The sequence below is a fragment of the Carex rostrata genome, chromosome 16 (assembly GCF_964058835.1).
Source record: "Carex rostrata chromosome 16, lpCarRost1.2, whole genome shotgun sequence".
Taxonomy (NCBI): Eukaryota; Viridiplantae; Streptophyta; class Magnoliopsida; order Poales; family Cyperaceae; genus Carex; species Carex rostrata.
This window is the reverse complement of record NC_135933.1, coordinates 7,843,877-7,865,547: the sequence shown is the minus strand read 5'-3', so window position 1 is coordinate 7,865,547 and position 21,671 is coordinate 7,843,877. Positions and strand designations below refer to the sequence as shown.

Here is a 21,671-nt window from a genome sequence, read left to right as displayed (position 1 = left end):
TCAACTATTTTTGTTAGAGAAATGTTGACGCAGGGACGATTAGGAAAATGTGATGCGGAGATGCGGGGTCCACGATTAGGGATAAAATACTTACAAGTATAGGTATAAATACTTGCACGATAAGATATAAATACTTGCACGATGAGGTATAAATACTTGCACAATGAGGTATAAATACTTGTGTGACGATGAATCCGAAAGTACGTAATTATGGATCTCATTTGAAAGATAAAATTGCGTAGAATACGTTCATGGTTTTAGATTCGTAAAATTCCTCATAAAACGTGAGAAATGTGGAAGATATTGAAAAAAAAACTCACATCTAAAAACGTGTATGATTCTTCTTCCATGTAGTTTGAGTGATCCCTCTATATAGTTATATCAAGTTAAACATGCAAGTATTAATTTATTATCTTCCAAGTATTTATATTCATGAATTTAATTAAACTTTGAAGATCACAGTGTTGTGAATAAATTTAATTAAACTAGTTAGTTAAGTTAGTTTATGAAAAATTAAAATCTGTTTAAGAGATAGGGGTACAATGCGGGTACTGGAGTGTGGGGATTGAAATAATTATTCATCTATATATTGACATATCTATAAAGAGGCAAAATCAGACTTTTAAGTAATAAAGATCAAACGTAAATAATATTAATTATATAAAATTTTCATATTACGGATGGAGGCCAATTTTCATTACTTCATGCAGGACAACCGGACAAGTCAGATGCTAGCGTTTTTTTAAAGCCCATTATTTCTTCTCTGTACGCTGCATAAAGCAAAAATTGCTCTGTCAATATCTTTATCCTATTTTATTTAGTAGGTTGGGCTCCTTTGTCCGAAATTTTTTTGATAGTTTTTGACGGGTTATTTTTAAATTGGACGAATTAAGTCGAGCTTAAATTTTAACAATAATAACTTGACAGAATTGAAGGTAGAGATCGTTATATTGCTAGATTAAATCAGAATGGTCCTATGATCCTATCTGAAATATTGGATCATATTAGCTGAGAATATTATTAGCTTAAATTTTAACAATAATCATTATTCTAAGATTCCCAGCACATGCAATGATGAGTGAATATTCTGAAGATGCAGTGTAAATATTTCTAAAGGGATCCATCTGCTCTTAGGTATTGGAAATCCGTATCCTACTGGGTATCGGACGGAGTACAATAACTCAATAAGAGTCAGCAAATTTGTTAAGTAGAATTTAATGTCTATTTAGATATATAAGAGGTCTGTTTTGAAATTCATATCAGATTAAAAATTTAAAACTGACGACTCAAATCTCACTCTACTCAGTCAGGTATTGCACTGGATTTTAATTTAGGCATTAGAGAGGTACAATATTCCAGGATGGGAGCAGCTTGGGTCCGATGCCCATCGGTCCCAAAGTGAGTTCGATGATCGGCAATACTGTTCAATTCAATTTTAATTTATTTCGTTTGATTAACAGATCTGCATCTCATATTCGTTCTTAAACCCGTTTCTTCTCGTCTCCAGACATCTTTGTCTCTTTCGTTTTTTTCTTTTCTCCCGGTTCGCTACAAAATCAATGAAGTAGGTCGATACACTTCGCCGCCCTCCTTCGAACGCCTCTGTCCCAAGTATTAAATTGAGATCACAAAATAATCAATACATGATAGCAACAAATTAGAAAATTTTATAAAATTAACAACGATAAAAGACAACTTCTTTCTTGGACTTTAATTGATCTGACAATGAGAGATCGAGAGAACGAAATTGGGGTTACTCACAGGAGTTGCGAACGGAGGCGCACACGGTGTATCTACAATCGAGGAGAAGCTTGACGTACACGGATGCTTCAGTCAGAGACATTCGAATGAGGGCGGCGGAGTGTATCAACCCACTTCGTTGATTTACAAAAAAAAAGGACGGTTTGAACTTTGAATTAACTCTAGGAAGATCAATTTAGTACCTATGGAAAATATAGAGGGTTTGTTTTGAGATTTGTGTTAGATTAAAAAAACAGTTCGAATTTAGTTATTGAGGTTGAGGAGATGTGAATTCGTGTAAATATTTCTAAAGAGAGGTGTTCAAATATCTTCTTATTTATTATTATTTTTTTGTTCTTATTTATTAAAATTATAAATTTCAATAATAAATAAATATGCTATATTTATTTTTCCAAACCGCAGACAATTTGTCCGACATTGGACTGTCCTCAGAAATTATTCACAACAATTAGTATTAGCAAATCTCTCAATGCCCATTGAAAAATAACATCAAAATACTATAATATTTTATAAGTCTGTAGAGAACATATTTTACCGGTTCATATTATTATCTTAAGTTTTATATTTCTTTTATTAAGAATCCAGTGATTATGTAATGGCTCCTATGGGTATAAACAGGTCTATAGATTGTCGATTCACTAAATGTAATAATTTTTTCAATCTGTATTCTCAAATAAAATCCGTACGTTCAATTCAAATATTAATTTAGACGGTTGGTTTTTGCATGATTGTACTCTAGCAGGTTTCATCATTGTAATCATTATTATGGAAAGACAAATTGCAATAATATTATAATAAAATACAAATAAAAAATATAACATTTTTTATAAAAATTAAAAGTCAAGTTACTCAATTATTTAATATTTTTAAAGTATTATTTTATCTAAATTTTAAACATACATTATTTTATAATAAAAATATTGTCTTTGTTACTAAATCAGAAACTAATTCTCAAATATGACATACTCTTAACCAAATCATTACTCTGAGAATGATGATTATGATTATTTAGATTGATGATTATGTTATATTTTGTGCTCTGAACTGAAGTCATGAAATTTGTTATCCGTCATAATCAATTCGCATCACTAAAATGTTTTTTTTCTCATTAATTGATAAGTTTAATTTTTGTGCGGCTGAACTGCTGAAGTCATTAGATTTTTTTTATTTAGCATTTATTACACTTTATTACATTCTATATAAAAGAATGAAAAAAAAAACTGAGCATCACATCACATGATAGAAAGGACAAATAGCCGCAAGAAGTGACAAAAATAAAAGACGAACAAATACAAGCTCGCTCTGTTACTGTTGCTTTCACCTGAACTTTGTTTAGCATGAATAGGGCCCACATGTCAGTACGCTTTTTAGATGGGACGAGAATTATGAGACGGATTCTATTCTACGTCGCTACCCGTTCGGTACTTTGCAATGGTACCCCTGTCTTTTCATTTTTCGTTTTTGAAAGATAACAACAAATACCTAAACACGAGCTTCCAATTTATTATTGACGGATTGATTTATTTATTCATTAAGTTCGAAAACTGTTTCACATTATTACTTCTTGATTGAAAATTGATATGTTTCTCATAAGATATTTAATTTTCAATATGTTTGGATGGATTTATTTATTAATAAGTTCAAAAACTGTTTCACGTTATTACTTACTGATTGAAGATTGATATGTTTCTTATAAGACATTTAATTTTCAATATGTTTCAGTAATATCATTGTCATGAAAAAAAATAGTGATATAATACAAATCGATTATTGCTGACGATATATTTTTTATTAATTTAGATTGAGAATTACGTCCAACTCAGTTTTTTTTTTCTTGTTAACTTTCCTCAAAAAAAAAATCAGTTTTTTTTATGTATATGATATACATATATATATTTGAAGCTAGTTGGTCATTGGAATCATTCAACCGAATATTAATGATTTTCAAGATGTTGCATCAAAATTTATTAGCACCATGCGGTAGCATAATTTGACTTTTTAAGTTTTTCCACCAGTACTAGAACAGGGTTTTAAATGATAATTTATCTTTTACCATGCCTCTACTGGTATATTATATACGATTATAACCCCAAAATTATTTTATAATACGCTAGTGCGGGTCATAAATTTACATGTTCAGAAACAGACCCTGTTACATGTCACATACAAAATAAAGGGAGAATTTCACGTATACCTCTCAAAAACTTTAAAATTACATATTCCTCCTCTAAACTTCAAATACTCACAAATTTTCTCATTTTATTGTCTTTTATATTAAAACTCATTCTAAATTTATAAAATACCCATTTTACCCTTTATTAAAAGCATATAAAGCTCATCAAACTCAAATTTGAATTTGAACAGTTTTTCTATCGTCCACACTGCTTTTAAATATGCGTGCACAAGATTAGCACGAATCTTGATGCGAACAAGCACGTATATTGAATCAACATGCACATATCTTAATGCGATGCTCACGAATAAAAATTGCTCGAACTCACAACTCGCTCATTAATGGCTCGCTTTAACTCGCTCATTTATAACTCAACTTATGTACTAAGTTGTATGAAAAATGGTTGGATTCTAAGTTGTTGTTTGCTTTGAGTTGACATATTATCTATGTGTTATATTGTTTGTATTTAGATAAACTATTACTATATCATTTCAATTGTTTGTGTATAGATAAACACATATTAGTGTATAACAATACCTAAGAACTTGACGGGTTAAACGAGTTATAAACGAGTTGCGAGTCAACTCGAGTTGATAACGAGCTGAGTTCGAGTTGGCTCTACAGCTCGTTATTACCATCCCAACTCGAGTTGACTCGCTCGTTTATTAAATGAGCTGATTTCGAGTTGGGGGTAACTCACTCAAACTCAACTCATTTACAGCCCTAGCACGAATATTGAAGCACTATGGGTAGATCTTAATGCAAATGCACGCGGATCAAACGGTAGAGGAACCCTTTAGATTTAAATTTGAGTTTGATGGGCTTTATATGCTTTCAATAATGGGTAAAATGGGTATTTTGAAATTTTGAAATGAGTTTTAATATAAAATATAATAAAATGGGTAAATTTGTGAGTTTTTGAAGTATAGAGGGAAAATATGTAATTTCAAACTTTAGAGGGGGGAATATGTAATTTTGAAGTTTTTGAGGGTTATACGTGAAATTCCCCCCAAAATAAATAAATACTGCCAATAGTCCAATACCCGAGTAGACTCTAGTTCCTCTGAAGTAATTCACATTTTGAGTTTAGATTTGGGCTGTCCGATCAAAATCCGGACCAATTCGGTCTAGGTGGAATACACAGTGTCCTTTAATACTCGTGCAAATACAGAGGACATCCAAAGTTAAAATTTGAGTTACCTTACGTCATATGAATTCGTGTTTCCTCGTGTTTCTATCAGTGACTCGTTACAGATATTTGTTTTAGAAATCTGTATCAGAGAATCCAAGATGATACATTGAACAACGGAATGAAAGGGACCTTTATCTCCCTTTCGCAAGCCAAATTTTTCCATTCGTCGTCGCCCCCCTCTTTATTTCTCTCTCTCTCTGTCTCTCTCTGTCTCTCTCTGACTCTCCCTGTGCAGTAGAAAGCATTTTCTTCCATTGTTGAGCTGATCCAGCTAACACCATTGACTTACTCCCACCAAGCAACTCCAGTCGTTCCTACCAAGCTAACTATTGTTGATTTGAATAACACAAGGTGAGTTTATGATTCGATCAGACAATAATACTAATTGTTGTTCTCTTCTTTTTTCTTTCAGAACCATTTATTTTCCTTATGGGTTTTGTTCATCTTACAATGAAATCAATCTTCTGGTTTATGAATTCAAATTATGATCTTTTTGTTATGTACTAATAAGGTATGTAATTTTAGGTGCACTCTTGGGTGCTTGCTTTATATCTTTTGCAATACTACTTTTTAACAAATTGCAAAGTCCAAGTCTTTTATGCAAATGCATCCTTAACATCCATTCCTAAATTCGTTTGTTCCTTGCTATATTTTCTTAAAGGCTTTAAGAGTTTTGACTTTCCATTTTTATCCCGATACCCTTTTAAAGTTTGATTTCATTCATAGTTTGATGTAAAATTTAGAGGACCATTATCTTATTCAATAGATATTTAGTTATATTTTAAAACTTTGTATCCAAATGACCTTTTAATGTAAGTGGAAAGGGCTAATTAACCCAGAAGTACCCAGCACAGAGAAATTATTTGTCAATTTTAACCCTTCTTCTGTCTGCATTTTCTGCTTCCTTCAACAGTTGCCACTTTAATTCAACAAATTGGTTGGTCACAAAAGTTTACTTATCAACAGAGCAATACATCGAGGAACACCAAGAAACAAAACCAGGATGAATTGTTTTCGATTCTCGTACAGGGAAAGAGACGAGACAGCAATGCGACCACGAAAATCGCCATCGAGTAGATCGAATAGCAGCATGTCAACCGATCGTGACATCAGGAGATCAGGCTCTGAGTTCTCCATGGACATGAGCACTGAATCCTTTGGCCGCATTACGTTCCCTTATGTTCCGCAGATGCCCTCCAATTTGCGTATTTTCATGTACCAGGAGCTGAAGAATGCAACTAGGAATTTTAGCCGCGCGCTCATGCTAGGGGAAGGTGGGTTTGGATGTGTTTATCGGGGAACAATTAGGAGTGTTTTGGAACCCGATAAGAAAATGGATGTGGCTGTGAAACAGCTCGGTCGCAAAGGGCTTCAGGTAATTTTTGTATTATTTTGTTAAGCTTGCATATTTTTTTCTCTTGTTTCAGAGGAATAACCGAAGATCTGTTCAAGACAAGGTGTGATACCAGTATGTAGCTTTGGATCTTGGTTTCAACAATGTCCATTTAATCAGTCCTTATTTTATGTATTAATTAGTGCTTTGATCAATGTTCTTGTGCACAAAACAAAACTTATTAATGGCCTGCATTTTTTTGTAACCAACCCCCTTGGCTGCCGGGCGCCTTCCTAAATAGGAGCAGAAATTATCAAAACTAACTAAAAATAAAAGAGGCAAAAACAAAGATGGAATATCAAAATATGTCTTCTGGTCCTGACCAGTATATAATATGTATATAATATAGTGGTCTTCTTGTACCAATACCAAAGACCAAAGTTTTACCAGAGTTTTGTATACTCTTGGTTATGGTTCAGTACAACTTGGGAAACAAAATAAAACAGCATAACCTCAGAGGTTTAGTGCCGGGATATCTACAACACATTGCAACCAAGAATTCCGCAAACATTGTGCTCTTTTCGTAACTCCACCCCTCTTTTCTTCACTAATCCTTTTTACGTGAATAATATTTTTCTGTGCAGGGACATAAGGAGTGGCTGACTGAGGTCAATGTTTTGGGCATGGTTGACCACCAAAACCTGGTCAAACTCGTTGGTTACTGTGCCGAAGAGGACGAAAGAGGCATTCAACTCTTGCTTGTATATGAATTTATGCCGAATAGAAGCCTCGAGGATCATCTATCGCCTCGGTCCACACAACCTCTCACGTGGCCCATGCGGCTTCGCATAGCCCTTGATGCTGCACGGGGGTTAAAATACTTGCATGAAGAATGTGAAGTTAAGGTTTGTTTCAGTTTGAAAACTTTTGTGCTACTTATTTTTCTTTTTCCTATGGTAATCAAGTTATTTGATATATTTCAAGGTTTTATTCAACCCCGATATATTCAATGAGGTGGTATGAAAAACCCAACAGTTCTCATACTGAGATCACCTTCTAATTGTTACCTGAAAAACTTTAAAAGTTGCTGCCATCTTTTGGAATCAATGTTGTGTCAGAAAACATAGAGTAACTTGACCTGCGTTTTAATTCCTGCTTAAATTAATAGTTGCACAGCTGCTTTACAAAAAAATAACACAAACATCTGAATCTCCTTTTCTAAACTGTATCTCAATTTTGAACTAAGAAAAGAAATGCTGTAAGAGACTGGGGACTCAAATATCAATTGTTAATATAATATTCCTTTTCACTGCACCAGCCTAATTTTAAGGTGTTATTTACTAATGTATCCAAAACAGCTGGTATTTTTACTAATGTATCCTTTCATCATTGTCAAATTGTGAACTACTTTTGTAAAAAATTTACTATTTTTGTTGGTTTAATTGTTTGCTGCTTTCTAGTCTGAAGATCAAAATATCCAATGTTCTACAGATAATATTCCGCGATCTGAAGCCATCTAATATACTCCTAGATGCCGAATGGAATGCGAAATTGTCAGACTTCGGTTTGGCTAGGCTCGGTTCACAAGAGGAGTCTCATGTTTCTACAGCGGTATGCACAGTTTAATCTACTATAACTTTCTACCGAGTTGCTTTTCAAGAAAAATTTGATCTTTTCCTCAACTTTTTATTATATTCATTTTGCATATTTTGCAACTATTGCACAAATTGTTAGGAAAAGGTGCTCCCAATAACCAATTTTCTATTGACAACTGCAATAATAAGTCCAGAGCATCACTATGTTAATTTATACTATTTTACAGTGGTATTATTGCAAAATATGCCTAAATTCTAGGCAAGGGAATTATAAATTTGTCCTTACCTGAGTGCTTGAGTGCTATCATGTGCTTGTGTACAATGTATCTGAGTTCTGAATTTTGTGCTTACATAATATAGCCACTTGGATTAGTGGATAGTTGTTAACTACCAAAGAATAATTTAATTTTGTTTTAAGTTTTTAAAGTTACAAACCCTCTAATATGAAGTCAACAGGTGGTTGGAACTCTTGGATATGCAGCTCCTGAATACCTCCACACAGGTCGTCTCGCCACTAAAAGTGATGTGTGGAGTTATGGCGTGGTATTATATGAACTCATCACCGGCCGAAAGCCGATGGACCGAAACCGACCAAAAGGTGAACAAGGCCTTCTTGAGTGGATCAAACCATACATTTCTGATGTGAAAAAGTTTCCCGTGATAGTCGACCCGCGACTAGAGGTGGATCCGTACTTGAAATCAATCATGAAACTTGGATCTGTTGCAAATAAATGTTTGGTTCGCCACCCGAGATCAAGACCGAAGATGAGTGAGGTGTTAGAAATGGTGCAAAAAATAGTGGATAATTTAGATAATGGAGGGGGCACACCAGAGCACCTGATAATGGGTCCTGTTGCATCAGAACAGGGACCAGTGTCCCAACAGAAGAAGAGTGAATTGGAGCTAGGGAAGTGGATTACGTGGCCTAAATGGACACCTAAGCTTGTTAGAACGCATTAGCTACATGTTCATGTGTGGGTTTATTTTCCTTTTATTTCACTACTTTATGGGAATTTGACAGAGTCGTATCTTGTCTTTGAAAAGCTCATGTACATAAGTGCTGTTGGATAGAGTTTTTTCTTCGTTCTTTTATTTTTATTTTTATTTTTCTTCTTTTTTTTTTTGCTTTCTTTTTGGTATTGTAGATGCCTTGCTGCAATTCACAACCATGTTTTAGCCTATTGGAACCATCAGTCCTAGTACGGATATTTCCTTTTTGCTCTTATTTCTACTAATATCGCAAATATTGTTTTTATAGGTTTGCTCGTGTAGTGCGTAAAATCCACAAGCTTTTTAAGAATAAATTGACAATCAATACCCAATTTGGAAAACCTCAGACACAACCCAACGAGGAAATCCAAGCTATTCTCTGACCATATCATACCGACCACAGCAAAAACGGTACAGTACCATTAGAGGACTGACTTTACTATGGCAGTAAGCAACAACAAATGACAAAAGACACCGGAAAAGATGCTAAACAAATATATAATTAAAGCTCTAAGAACTCTTTCTTACACAGATTTCAGATATACTGTTTGAAACCAAAATACTAAGATACCTTGCAGTTTCCTCACGCCTCAAAATAAACACCATAAACAAAGATATCCTTACAGTGCCAAAGTAATACTATGGAAATAACAGCACAAGATAACACAGTAGAAAGACGCATTTTACAAAAGGGCCGGACACATCCTTATATCACATATTAGATAACTTCTTTAACTGTATAGATCATCATCATCAGCAGTGGCAGCAGCAGAGGCGAATGGGTCAGACCCGGCGGCACCTGTGGTGGCTTCAGTGCGCTCAGCAAAGCGGAACTCGGTGCCAAAGCCACGGGACTGCTGGAGGGTTTGTGCAAACGCCTGGTACTTGCGAATGTCGGCATCACTGACACTACGACGTGCATACTTCATGGATTCCTCAAAATGCACCGCTTTTATCTCTGGAACTTCATCAGCATCATCCTCTTCCATTGCCTCCGGATTCTCACTCTTACGCCGCTCCTTCTCTATGTCCTGTTTACCAAAAAGATACAGTGTTAATCTGAACTACATGTATTAACCAAGATATTGGAGAGGTAGAGAAAAAAAAAATACCTTCTCGATGTCCTCTCTGATTGCATATTTGCAAGCACGTTGACAGATTTCCGTAATATCAGCACCACTGAACCCTTGTGTGTACTTGGCGAGTGCGGTCAAGTCAACATCCTTGGCAATTGGGGACTTCCTGAGGCAAGCCTTGAAGATCTGAAGCCGGGAAGCCTCGTCAGGCAGAGGAATATAGATAAGCTGGTCCAAACGGCCCGGCCTCAGCAGTGCCGGGTCGATGATGTCCGGGCGATTGGTCGCACCAATAATAAACACGGTTTTCTTCGCAGTCATGCCATCCATTTCAGTTAGCAACTGATTCAACACACGATCAGCAGCACCCCCTGCATCACCTGAACTGCTCCCTCTCTGAAAATACAACAGTTTTACAGGTGAGTCGACAACAAAGAACAAATAAAGAATTTTCTGTGCATTATCTAATAAAAAAAAGTATTTGGTGGGCGTAAATCTTCATAACGGTGATACCAATTTTTCTTTTTTTCCAAACCTATTTGAAATTCCAATTCCTACAGAACCCCCATCATTAAATCATTAAAGCACCCTTGTGTTTAACTCTTTCAATTCACAAGTATATTTCATATGTTATTGTTTTTCTCAACAAGCTAGCAACATCCCATTCTTTACCTGACTGACAACTATTTCTCAAGAATTCAATCAAAATAAACAGAAAAAACATAGGAAACACTAAACAGACTAACATAGATGCCTCAAAAAAAGTAGTACAATACCTGTGTGGCAATGGAATCAAGCTCGTCAAAGAAGAGAACACAAGGAGCAGATCCACGAGCCTTGTCAAAGATCTCACGTACATTGGCCTCACTCTCACCAAACCACATGGTGAGTAGCTCAGGACCCTTGACACTGATGAAGTTGGCTTGGCATTCGTTTGCAATTGCCTTAGCCAAGAGAGTTTTACCACACCCTGGGGGCCCGTAGAACAGAACACCCTTAGATGGAGCCATGCCAAACTTCTCAAATTTCTCTGGATGTTCAACTGGATACTGTACGGTCTACAACAACGAGATAAATGTATATACAGGTCAAATATTGGATGATGAGCATCAGAAATTATTCTTTAGGTAACTTCCTTATTTATGAGTTGTTTTCATAAAAGCCTTGTTCTTATTAAATCCAACTGATTATCTCAGTACATGATAGGAAAGGCTCTTGACTGTGTGTTTGCCAATATATCCCCAAAAATAGTAACTTCTCAAATTAAAAACTCACCTCTTGCAACTCTCTTTTGACATTTTCCAACCCACCAACATCATCCCAGGAGACATTTGGCACTTCAACAACCTACAAAACAAAACCCAGAGTTAATTATTTGTAACCATCAAACAAATGCAACTTAATACACCTATCAACAAATTCCGTCTTTGAACTTACAGTTTCACGAAGAGCTGATGGGTTGCTGATGCCAAGAGCAGTCTTAAAATGCTCATTGGTGACTGCCATAGAGTTTAGTATCTCGGCATCTATTGTCTCATCCTCTAAATCAATGATGTCCATCTTTTCTCGGATGCATTGAAGTGCAGCCTCAGTACAAAGTGCAGCCAGATCAGCACCAACATATCCATGGGTATCCTTTGCAATCTTTTCCAAATCAACCTGTGCAAACAGCAATAAAAAATTAAGTACAAATTTAACATAAAATTTTGACAAATCGAATAAAAAAAGACTTGCAATTGCAATATTTAATCAACATAAAAAATGCAAGTATAAATTAAAGTGAACTCACATCTTCAGCCAGTTTCATGTTCTTGGTATGTATACGCAGAACCTCCAGCCTGCCAACCTCATCTGGTACACCGATATCGATCTCCCGGTCAAACCGCCCAAACCTTCTCAATGCTGGGTCAATGCTATTGGGACGATTGGTAGCTCCCATGACAATCACATGTGCACGTGACTTCAACCCATCCATAAGGGTCAACAACTGAGAGACAATTCTTCGTTCCACCTCACCATGGGTCTTCTCTCTCTTAGGTGCAATAGAATCAAGCTCATCAATAAAAATGATAGATGGGGCATTTTTCTCAGCCTCCTCAAACGCCTTCCTCAAATTGCTCTCACTTTCCCCAGCCAACTTGGACATGATCTCAGGTCCATTGATCAGGAAGAAGAAAGCACCGGTCTCGTTAGCAACTGCACGTGCAATAAGGGTCTTACCTGATCCAGGTGGGCCGTACAACAAAATACCCTTGGGGGGTTTGACCCCAATTGATTTGAAGAGCTGGGGATGTCTCAGTGGGAGTTCAACCAACTCACGAATTTGGGCCATCTGTTTGCGGACCCCACCGACATCATCATAGCCGACATCATCAAGGCGCTCCTCATCCTCACGCTTCACAGGCTCACCTTCGCAAAAGATCTCTGTGTCGGGGGCAACAATGCAGTACTCGGCAGGATCAGTTTCAATGACCTTAAACTCAACACTACGCATGCCCCCGCGTACGAGGAAAAGGTCACCCTTTCTAACTGGACGGTACGCTTCAAGGAAGTATGCTGTCAATATTTTTCAAAAGAGAAATGATTATTAGCTGAAGCCCATTACAGCTGAAAAATTAGTTTGGATTGAAAATTGTCATTCTCAGTATATATCAGTAGCCACAGCTATGTTGGCATAAAGCATAATTGAATCTCTTACTTCATCCTAATTATTTATAAACACCATACACCTTGCTTCAAAAAAACAGAAACTGTGTACATTTCTCACAACGTAATCAATTAATTTTCCTGTCATCACATCAGAATAAACAACTTTATTTTCTTTATTTTGAAGTTGACAACAATTGCAAAAATAAATTAGGAGGTGGGGTTGGGGGAGAGGGGGAGGGGGAGGGAGGGAGAGGGCGAGGGAGAGAGAGAGAGAGAGAGAGAGAGAGAGCTTACGCTTAAGAAAAGCATCAAAGATGTTGCCAGTGAGGCCCTCGACGGTGTCATCAATGGGGAGTACATGGATGCGTTTCCCATACTTCACATCCTGGCACTGGTGCACAGAGACGACATCCCCCAGCCGCACACGCAAGTTCTTCCTCACCACCTTGTTCAGCCTTATCTTTGGCTCCTCACAAGTGTCATCTGCGAGCACTATGCATATGGTGTCTTTCCTTTTCTTTCCCTGATTTTATTATTTCACACAAAAAATGCTCCATATCAGCTTTTACCCAAGTTAGGGAACTACACACAAATCAGATTTATATAACCAAGTAATACTCTATTTCCACCCAGTCCTTTACAACAACAAAGAGAAAGGAAGGTTTGACTCTAATAACTACAGTTGAAAGAACTTCAGAAATACTACAAAGAGGATAGTATATATGCTGTTTGTTTATTTGCTTCCCCCTCACATTATCATCAAATAGTTAAATTCCATTTCCATAAGTGTATTTAGCACTGTTTAGAAAACTTCTGCCAAAATTAACAATAAGGCTCTGATTGGAAGCAATGATATAAGAGAAATGAGTTCATTTCATTGGAAAATAGATGAATTGAGATGATTTCAATTTGAAATTTTTTGGTCAGAACCATTATATTAATGAGATGAATTCATTGTTGAGCAGAAAAAAACTCATCCATAATTCATTCCTGAAACACCCCAAATTTATTTTTTACATAACCCAACAAGTGAGGTACCATAATTTTACCTTCAAAAGCACGGTGTCACCGCGGAATAACTGGAGCTTCTCCATAGTCTCGGGATGCATAGCCACAACTGAGTTGTCATCGTTGACGGCCTCATCAACAACCAGCCGGTTTATAGCCTTCTTTCTTTCCAAAATCGCTGTGCTGAAGTCCTTCTTCCCCTTCCTGAAACACCCCAAATATATTTAATGTAAAAAAATTAAAAAAATGGCACAACTGTTTTGCTTGGGGAAGAAGTTAGGTAACAATTTCCTAAAAATCTGAGCTACTCCATACCCTGCTTGCTAGAATTAGAAGGTAACTTTATAGGGTTTTAGTTTTGTTAATCCTTAAAAATCACCAGTTAACCCCTTTTAGAGGATTCAGAAGAAGGATTAATACTCTCCCATAACAATGTTAGATGCACCAACCGAGAAAAATAGAAAACTCGAAGGTTTTTCTCATCCTTCTTTCTTTCCCCTTCCCCAAGAAAGCTAGCAGATAAGACAAAAGCAAGCAAAGCCCCGAGATCGGAGAGAATGGGAGGAAGAGATAAACTTACGGATCGGAAGACGAAGGTTCGCCTTGGCTCGCCATAGAAATCTTTAAGAGAAGCTTCTAGAGAGGGGAGGTAGGCGAGCAGAGAAGTTGAGACTTGAGAGAGAATGGCAAAGAGAGAGAGTTGAGAGATCGGTTGATGGGTCGAGCGATGGGTTGGGTCGAGATATATTGATTATGAAACCGACTTGGACAGATATGGTAACAGAAATAAACCTAAATGTTACCAATTGCACCGGAAGTTTAGTTTACGGAACGATGTTTAAAAATGGAACGACGAAAATATCAGGGCTCACAAATTGTAGTTTAAAAATAGCACTATGTCGGCCCATTAAGCAACGGCGAAATAATAAAACGGAGCGTGCTCTGCTGGGCCCTAGGCGAACCTTCCGGAGTCCCAAAAATACGACACGCCGTTAGCGATGATAAAGCAAGGGAAAATTCATATCACCTTAAAAAATAATTTAGAAGTTCCATATTCATTATTCATTATCCAATTATAGCCGTCCAAGTATGTAACTCAGGCTTGCTTCTATTTTGAGCGAATATCTGATTTGATCGTTCACAGATGATCAAAAGAGATTCATTCAATCAATTCGGATGTTCAAATCAGAAACCTCCCTATAATTACTTCTTCTTCTAAATGATTAACCCGATTTGATTGAATGAATATAGAAAGTATCGTTTTAAAAAGCATATTTACGGTCAATCAGCTCTTCTGGACCTAAAAATATCAAATTAAGAAATATTTCAAGTACTATAATTCACTCTGACAAATATAGAACGTATCATTTTTTTTAATCTTTTTTAGCCCTCTTAACAAGAAAAGCCTTGATCAACTATTTTCCAGACTTGGATTTTATTCTCGGTAATTCAAGTGAATGAGGCAGTGGGCAGAATTTTAAAAAGGAAACACGTTTAAATTTGAATTTCAAAGAAAGCCTAAAATAGGTATGTAGCCTCCACTTTTCCGTTTTCAAAATCCAATTTTTGCTATTTTTTAGCAGTGCATTTTATTCATACTGTTCTAAGACGAACCATACAATTCATCACCAAATCACAGAGAGAGATAGGGATGCTAATGATTAAAGTTCGGCTCAAACTCGGCTCGGCTCAATAAAAAAAAGCGAAATGATTCGGCTCTAACTCGGCTCGCTTTTAAAAGAAAAAAACTCGGCTCAACTCAGCTCGGCTCGCGAGCCGACTCATATTACATGTTGAAAAAATATTCATTTAATTATTTTAAAGAAATGATCAAGTGGGATAGAGATATTCTATTGACTTTAAATTACATGTTGAAAAACTTTGATAATTTTTTTTTCAAATTTCTTTAAAGATTGATTATTTGAAAAAACGATCATTTGAAAAAAATGATTATTTATTTTGGTTCAAATTTCAAATTTTTCCGAATTTCAAATTTTTCTGAATTTCAAATTTTTTTTCGAATTTCAATTTTTTTCCAATTTTCAAATTATTTTAAAGAAATTTGAAAAAAATGATCATTTCTTTCGTTTTTTTTCAAATTTTAAAATTTTTCAACATGTAACAAGAGTCGGAATTTTGACATTATTTTAAAGAAATGATCACCCATACTTACCTTGACAACTTATTTCTTCCTATTTCTGCACCCCTACAGTACCAGACTTAGCTGTAAAAACTGTACCGAGTTTGTTTATGATAAAAATTGAACCAAAGATACCTTCATAAAGAAAAGTCTGTCAAATAATGTTAAAAAATTGTGTGAACTATAAAAGACCATAGTCAACATGTAATATGAGTTGGCTCGCGAGCTCACGAGCCGAGCCGAATCAAGCCAAGTGTTTACATGAGCCGAGCTTTTTCTTTTCAAAAGCGAGCCGAGTCGAGTTAGAGCTTTTTTCAGTTTCAAGTCCGATTCGTTATGAAACATTGAGCTGCTCAACTCATTGATTCGCGAACCGGTTCGATTCATTAGCAGCCCTAGAGAGAAAGAGTTTAAAGAAGATACTGTCCTATCTGTCGAGAAGGGTAAAAAGATCACTTTTTACTTTGTAATTGAAAGTTAATGATTAATTAGATAAGACTATTTTAATGAGATAATTTTAAATTTAAATGGAGAAACGAGGTAAATTGAGATTTTGATATAAAACTTGAATATAAGAGAAGCGTAATGCATATAGGAGCAATTCATCCAAGAATGCAAGTGACAAAGGCACTCGCTCCCATACAGAAAGAAAGAGGTTCAAATTTTGATCCTGCAGAGGAACATAATTGTAGAATGAGATATGCTGCTATTCAAAATCTCAATTAACTGTGCTCTTTTCTCTATCTCTCCCTTCCTTCTCTCTCTTTTATTTCTCTCCTCATTTTTTCATAAGAGAGACAAAAATGGAGAGTACCACCCTGTTATTCTCTTTAGAATAACAACGGATTTGTATCTCATAATTGTGAGGTGTTGTGTTTGTGCGGTTATTCTTAAAAAAAAAATATTTTGATTGAATGTCTGAATGACATAATAATTATTAAAAATAATTAATTTAATTATTTATTTTTTTAAACCTTCGCAGAAGCTGCGAAGTCGTAAGAGGGAATCGAACTCTAGACATTTGGGTACAACAACTCTAGGACTTTTTTTCTAGTTAATTGTGTTACCTCCCCTTTTCATATAATTAATTTAATTATCAAACTTATTAAATAAATTTATTTTAACTTAGTTTCACTGTTAATCAATAAAGTTTATGAAATTATCATTTAGAATAAGGCAAAATATAATACATATAATGGATAAATACAAAAATAATAATAAGAAAAATGACCAACTAATTAGCTATATTAACAAAAACGAACGATTCATTACGTAACAGTTCGATCACCGCTAGCGACTAATCGGCCTATTAGTCAGATTAAACAGTCGTTTTTTACAACACTTGTATGGACAGTATTTTTTTGTCTTGAGATTCGTGCAGAAAAATTTGAACGGTCCGGATTTTTCACACATGAACTCAAAATCTGAGATATCTCGGGAGATGCGAATTAGCAGGGCAAGTGTTCCCAAGTCGCTCCTCAGTTCTCACAGGCTCACAGCAATCCAAACTGCGCTCAGTCAAATCGCACTCGCACCGGCCCGCTCAAACCACACACACCTAAAACCCAAAACCTTCTCATGCGCGCCGCATATCGAACCGGTATCTCCCCTCCCCTCTCTCGCCTCCTCCAACCTCTTCTCACTCCTCTCGGTTTTCGCGTCTCCCCTCTCCTCCCCTCCACCCCGTCTCCCTCTCGCTCTCCACCTCTTCGCCGCTTCTCCTCTTTCCCTCCGCCCGACCCTTTCCTCGTTCCTCCCCCATCTCCCTTCCCCTTCCCCATGGAGAAACAGTTCGAGGAGTTCAAGCTTCAGCTCGAGGAATCCGGTGGGATCCGTGAGAAGATTCGCGGTGTTGTTGCTGAGATCGAGGCCTCCAATCGGATGCTCAGCTCCTGCCTTCTTTCAGTACACCAGTCGCTCCCTCTCTCAGGTTTGAGCTCTTGCTATAGTTGAATTTAACAACTATATGAACTTGGTGTGTAAATCTGCTTGCTTTGATTGTGGAGGCAAACAACAATTTTTTTTTCAGGGGTTTTGGAAAAGGCTAATGGTCACATTGAGACGGTCAAGGGTTTGTACGTTCAGCTGGCCGAGATCCTTAAAGACTGCCCCGGCGAGTTTTATAGGTAGTATTTTAATTTTCTGTTTGGTTTTTTAGCAGAATTTTAATGAAATTTATTATAATGTGGCCTAACTATCTTAGCTTATGGGATTTAGGTATCATGGTGACTGGAGGAGCGAGACCCAGACTGTTGTTTCGCTGATTGCTTTTCTTCATTGGCTTGAGACTGGAGCTCTCTTGATGCATGCTGAGGCTGAGAAGAAACTTGGATGTGAGCCTAATTATTTTTATTCAATTATTTTTTTTTTTTTGTAGCTTCTCAGTTCTATTATCAACCTGTAAATTAGACTGACGAAATGTTATTTTTATTTATAGTGGGATCATCTGATTTTGGTCTTGATATAGAAGATTACCTTACAGGTGAGTTTATACACCTATTTTAACTTATTTTGCATATAACATTCATTGAAGCAACTGAATCTGTCAATAATTAAAATATTATTAATTAAATTATTTGTCACGTAACCAACACTGTAATGTAAATAACTGTGTTTATTTTGAGAAACTTGCTTATTGTGTTTGTATGATCTTTTTCCCAGGACTCTGCTTCATGTCAAACGAATTTGTAAGTATTCTCTTTTTATGGTCTCAAACTGGTGCAGTTGTGTGGTTATACCTACTTGCATCCTGTGACAAATCCATCATTTTTGTTTCCTTTGCACTAACTTAGGTTGTACAAAAGAACCAAAATAAAAAATAGAAAAAAATGAGCTTCTACTGAATTGTTCCTTCTGGCGATGTATTTTAATTTATAGCTTATTATATATGAGTTTCCAGACCCGGGACATATCTTATTAATATAGAACTGGAAAAGCTCATTGCTTAGTGACCTCATTTCCAATCAATAACGTCTTTATCATTGTTGCAAATAAGATCCATTGCAGCTTGACATATAATCCATATGGTGGTAGAATTTTTTGACGTCTAATCAGATAAATTCAAGAAAATTAAATTATGTATTCTGGAAGCTCACTTGGCAGTAATTTCTTGTGAGTGCATGTGGTTATATTAAGATGAAAAAGGTTAGGGTGATTTAGTGGTATTTGTTGTTTGATTTGACCTTGATTAGAGTGTTGGTATGTTGATTTTAAAATAACCCACTTAACTGTACTTTCTCATCTCCTGCAACTGCAAAATGAGAAAAAGTTGGTGTTTCTTTGCAAATACTTGAGCTAGGGTTTTTTGCATTTCAATTTTTTGCTGGTTTCGAAACTTCTGTTGAAGTTCTTCCCAAAAAACAGTAATAAAACTCATGGATTTAACATCCGGTTGGTACAGGTAACTAGTGACATATTTTAAATAACAAGGGAGAAAGAGTTACTGACCCATGATATATTTTATCAGCCAAGGTATGTGGTGAATCGGGTCACAGCTGGGGATTATGACTGCCCCAGAAAAGTGCTCACTTTCTTAACTGACCTACATACTGCTTTTCGCATGTTAAACCTTCGAAATGATTTCTTGCGCAAGAAATTTGATGGTACATATCTTCTTACTGTTCCTACCTAATTATGACATAGCATGCTGATTGATTCCTGTTGTATGTGTGTCTGTGTTTGTGTAATTGTGTGTTTGGAAGAACCTGTTTGTATTTCAATTCAGAGATGTGGATTGGTTGAACATGGTAGAAAAATGCAGACATGGCAGTATAATTGGTTTGCCATATCTGTTAGGTACCATGTGAGCATAATATATTGTTCTTTCAACTTCTTTTAGGTATAATTGGTTCTCAGTAAAATTGCTTTTTTGTTCATGTACCACCCGCCAACAACGGAATGTTAAAATCTCTCTACTTTAAATGCTAGGTATGAAGTACGACCTGAGGAGGGTTGAGGAAGTGTACTATGATGTTAAGATTCGAGGTCTGGCATCGGATGGCACAGCACAAGGTCAAGCAAATGCCACTGGAGACCAAGTAACACCACCATAAATTGTATTGCGGTTGTTTTTACCTTATTTGGTAAAGGAGGAGATTGTTGATTTTCTTTCTTTCGTTTGCTCTGGAATTTTAGCTGTTAACTTTTCAGTATAGAAAGGTACAGGTTATGTTAAGTCTGGATGAAGAGATTTGAAACCAAAAGGAAATGATTAGACTGAGAACATCATATGAAAGAGATGACTTCTCTGGACCTGTCTCTGATTTTACATCCTCTAATGTACCTCCCTGTAAAGGATCACGTGGGCTGACCACAAGTTTATTTGTTTTATTGAATGGTCCAGATCGTAGATCGCGTGGGCTGACCATTGTGCCCGTTAGGTATGGGTGTAAGCGGTCGGATATGGATCGGATAGTGATTAAACCGTATCCTTATCCATTATATTTCTCAAATATGGATACAAATATGGATAGTTTCGAAAATGGATACGGATCAAATATTAAACGGATTGGATATCGGACGGATACGAATACGGGTATGAATATAATTCGGATAATTAAAAATAAATTATTAATGTACATTATAGAAATAGAATAACATCTAAATAAAAAAAAACCATTCACAAATTATAACTAATATTTTTCATAATAAGTTTGTTGGTTACAAAACATATATCATGTTACTAAAAATAGTAGTCACTAATTATATCATTGTGTTATATTGTTCATTAGAATATACTAACCTAAGCTTGATAATATTTTTTTTCTAAGTATATAGAATAACAAAAAAAAACTAAAAGAACCTTGAACCAACTGCATTATGATCGTGCGATTGCAACTTTTTCTGAATCAGTTACATCTTTTGTTTAAAATTTCTCAACAATATCATATATCAATACTATGTGACAAGAAATATAAGCAATAAATCATTGGTATAACAAAAAAAAAAATGGTAGTAATATGTGCAGTTTAAGAACAGAAAATACATTTGTTTGGTTAAACGATCGGATACGGATAGTTAGAAATTAAACTGTATCATTATTTGTTATACTTTTTTTGATATGAATATGGATACGGATCAAATAATTTAAATAATTTTTCGGATTCAAATTCCGACAAATCGGATAATATCCGATCTATTTACACCCCTATTGTCAGGTACCTTAAAAGGATCCTATGAATCCATGAAGGCAGTTCCAATTATTTACTTTTATACAGCATTTTTCATGGTGGAATGCCATGCTATGATTTTGGAATCCGTATCCTCCCAGGTGACGGTCCAGATCTACTCTCAGTTCAGATTCTTAAATTGGCACAAATCTCAAAGTATAAATAATATTGTCCTTGCGTTATTCCGACTTCCGAGTAAACACCGGCTGAAAGTAAACCTAGACCTACCGTTTCGGTCAGGTTCAGTTTGTACCTGAGAGGATACGGATTCATGATTTTGGGTGAGAAATGTTAAGACTTTCAGATTCGTGCTTCAATCAAGCAATGAGAAGCCATTAAGACTTCAGTCAGTATACTATTTTAGACTCTTTTCGTATGCATCAAGTGCACGGAAAACTGTTACATTGTTCGGTCCATTGATTGATCGAGTTTCGAACATTTCAATAATGAGGAGGGTTGAAATGCCTCCATGTTTTTGTGCCTCCATCATGCCTCCATTTCTCTCCATCATTTTCAAAATTCAAACAGTCGATCCGAACCGCTCAACTTAACCTCCATACTAAAATATGTTTGGAGACCAAATTTT

General features: G+C 35.9%; 3 protein-coding genes across 5 annotated transcripts; 2 read left to right on the top strand and 1 right to left on the bottom strand.

Annotated features, from left to right (window-relative positions):
• Window positions 1-5,305: 5,305 nt before the first annotated feature.
• LOC144567596 (serine/threonine-protein kinase PCRK1-like) lies at window positions 5,306-9,271 on the top strand. Of its 3 annotated transcripts, none has more exons than XM_078317761.1 (5): window positions 5,306-5,477; window positions 6,156-6,501; window positions 7,104-7,364; window positions 7,951-8,070; window positions 8,511-9,271. In XM_078317761.1, exons 2-5 carry the CDS (start codon window positions 6,175-6,177, stop codon window positions 9,012-9,014), a joined length of 1,212 nt encoding a protein of 403 aa, XP_078173887.1. In that variant the 5' UTR covers window positions 5,306-5,477; window positions 6,156-6,174; the 3' UTR covers window positions 9,015-9,271. The 3 variants fall into 3 exon arrangements, with proteins under 3 accessions (XP_078173887.1, XP_078173886.1, XP_078173885.1); XM_078317760.1 differs by having other exon boundaries at window positions 6,093-6,501; XM_078317759.1 differs by having other exon boundaries at window positions 6,040-6,501.
• Window positions 9,272-9,526: 255 nt separating this feature from the next.
• On the bottom strand, window positions 9,527-14,507 carry LOC144567595 (cell division control protein 48 homolog E). The gene is made up of 9 exons (XM_078317758.1): window positions 14,358-14,507; window positions 13,819-13,981; window positions 13,064-13,292; window positions 11,910-12,676; window positions 11,558-11,779; window positions 11,396-11,467; window positions 10,897-11,178; window positions 10,157-10,516; window positions 9,527-10,075 (listed from the first exon to the last, which is right to left on the bottom strand). The coding sequence occupies exons 1-9, from the start codon at window positions 14,390-14,392 to the stop codon at window positions 9,776-9,778; spliced, it is 2,430 nt and encodes an 809-aa protein (XP_078173884.1). The 5' UTR covers window positions 14,393-14,507; the 3' UTR covers window positions 9,527-9,775.
• A 2,905-nt stretch (window positions 14,508-17,412) lies between these two features.
• Window positions 17,413-20,265, top strand: LOC144567714 (Translin family protein). The gene is made up of 7 exons (XM_078317878.1): window positions 17,413-17,847; window positions 17,947-18,043; window positions 18,135-18,250; window positions 18,355-18,399; window positions 18,579-18,604; window positions 19,384-19,519; window positions 19,845-20,265. Exons 1-7 carry the CDS (start codon window positions 17,496-17,498, stop codon window positions 19,967-19,969), a joined length of 897 nt encoding a protein of 298 aa, XP_078174004.1. The 5' UTR covers window positions 17,413-17,495; the 3' UTR covers window positions 19,970-20,265.
• The last annotated feature ends 1,406 nt before the right edge of the window (window positions 20,266-21,671 follow it).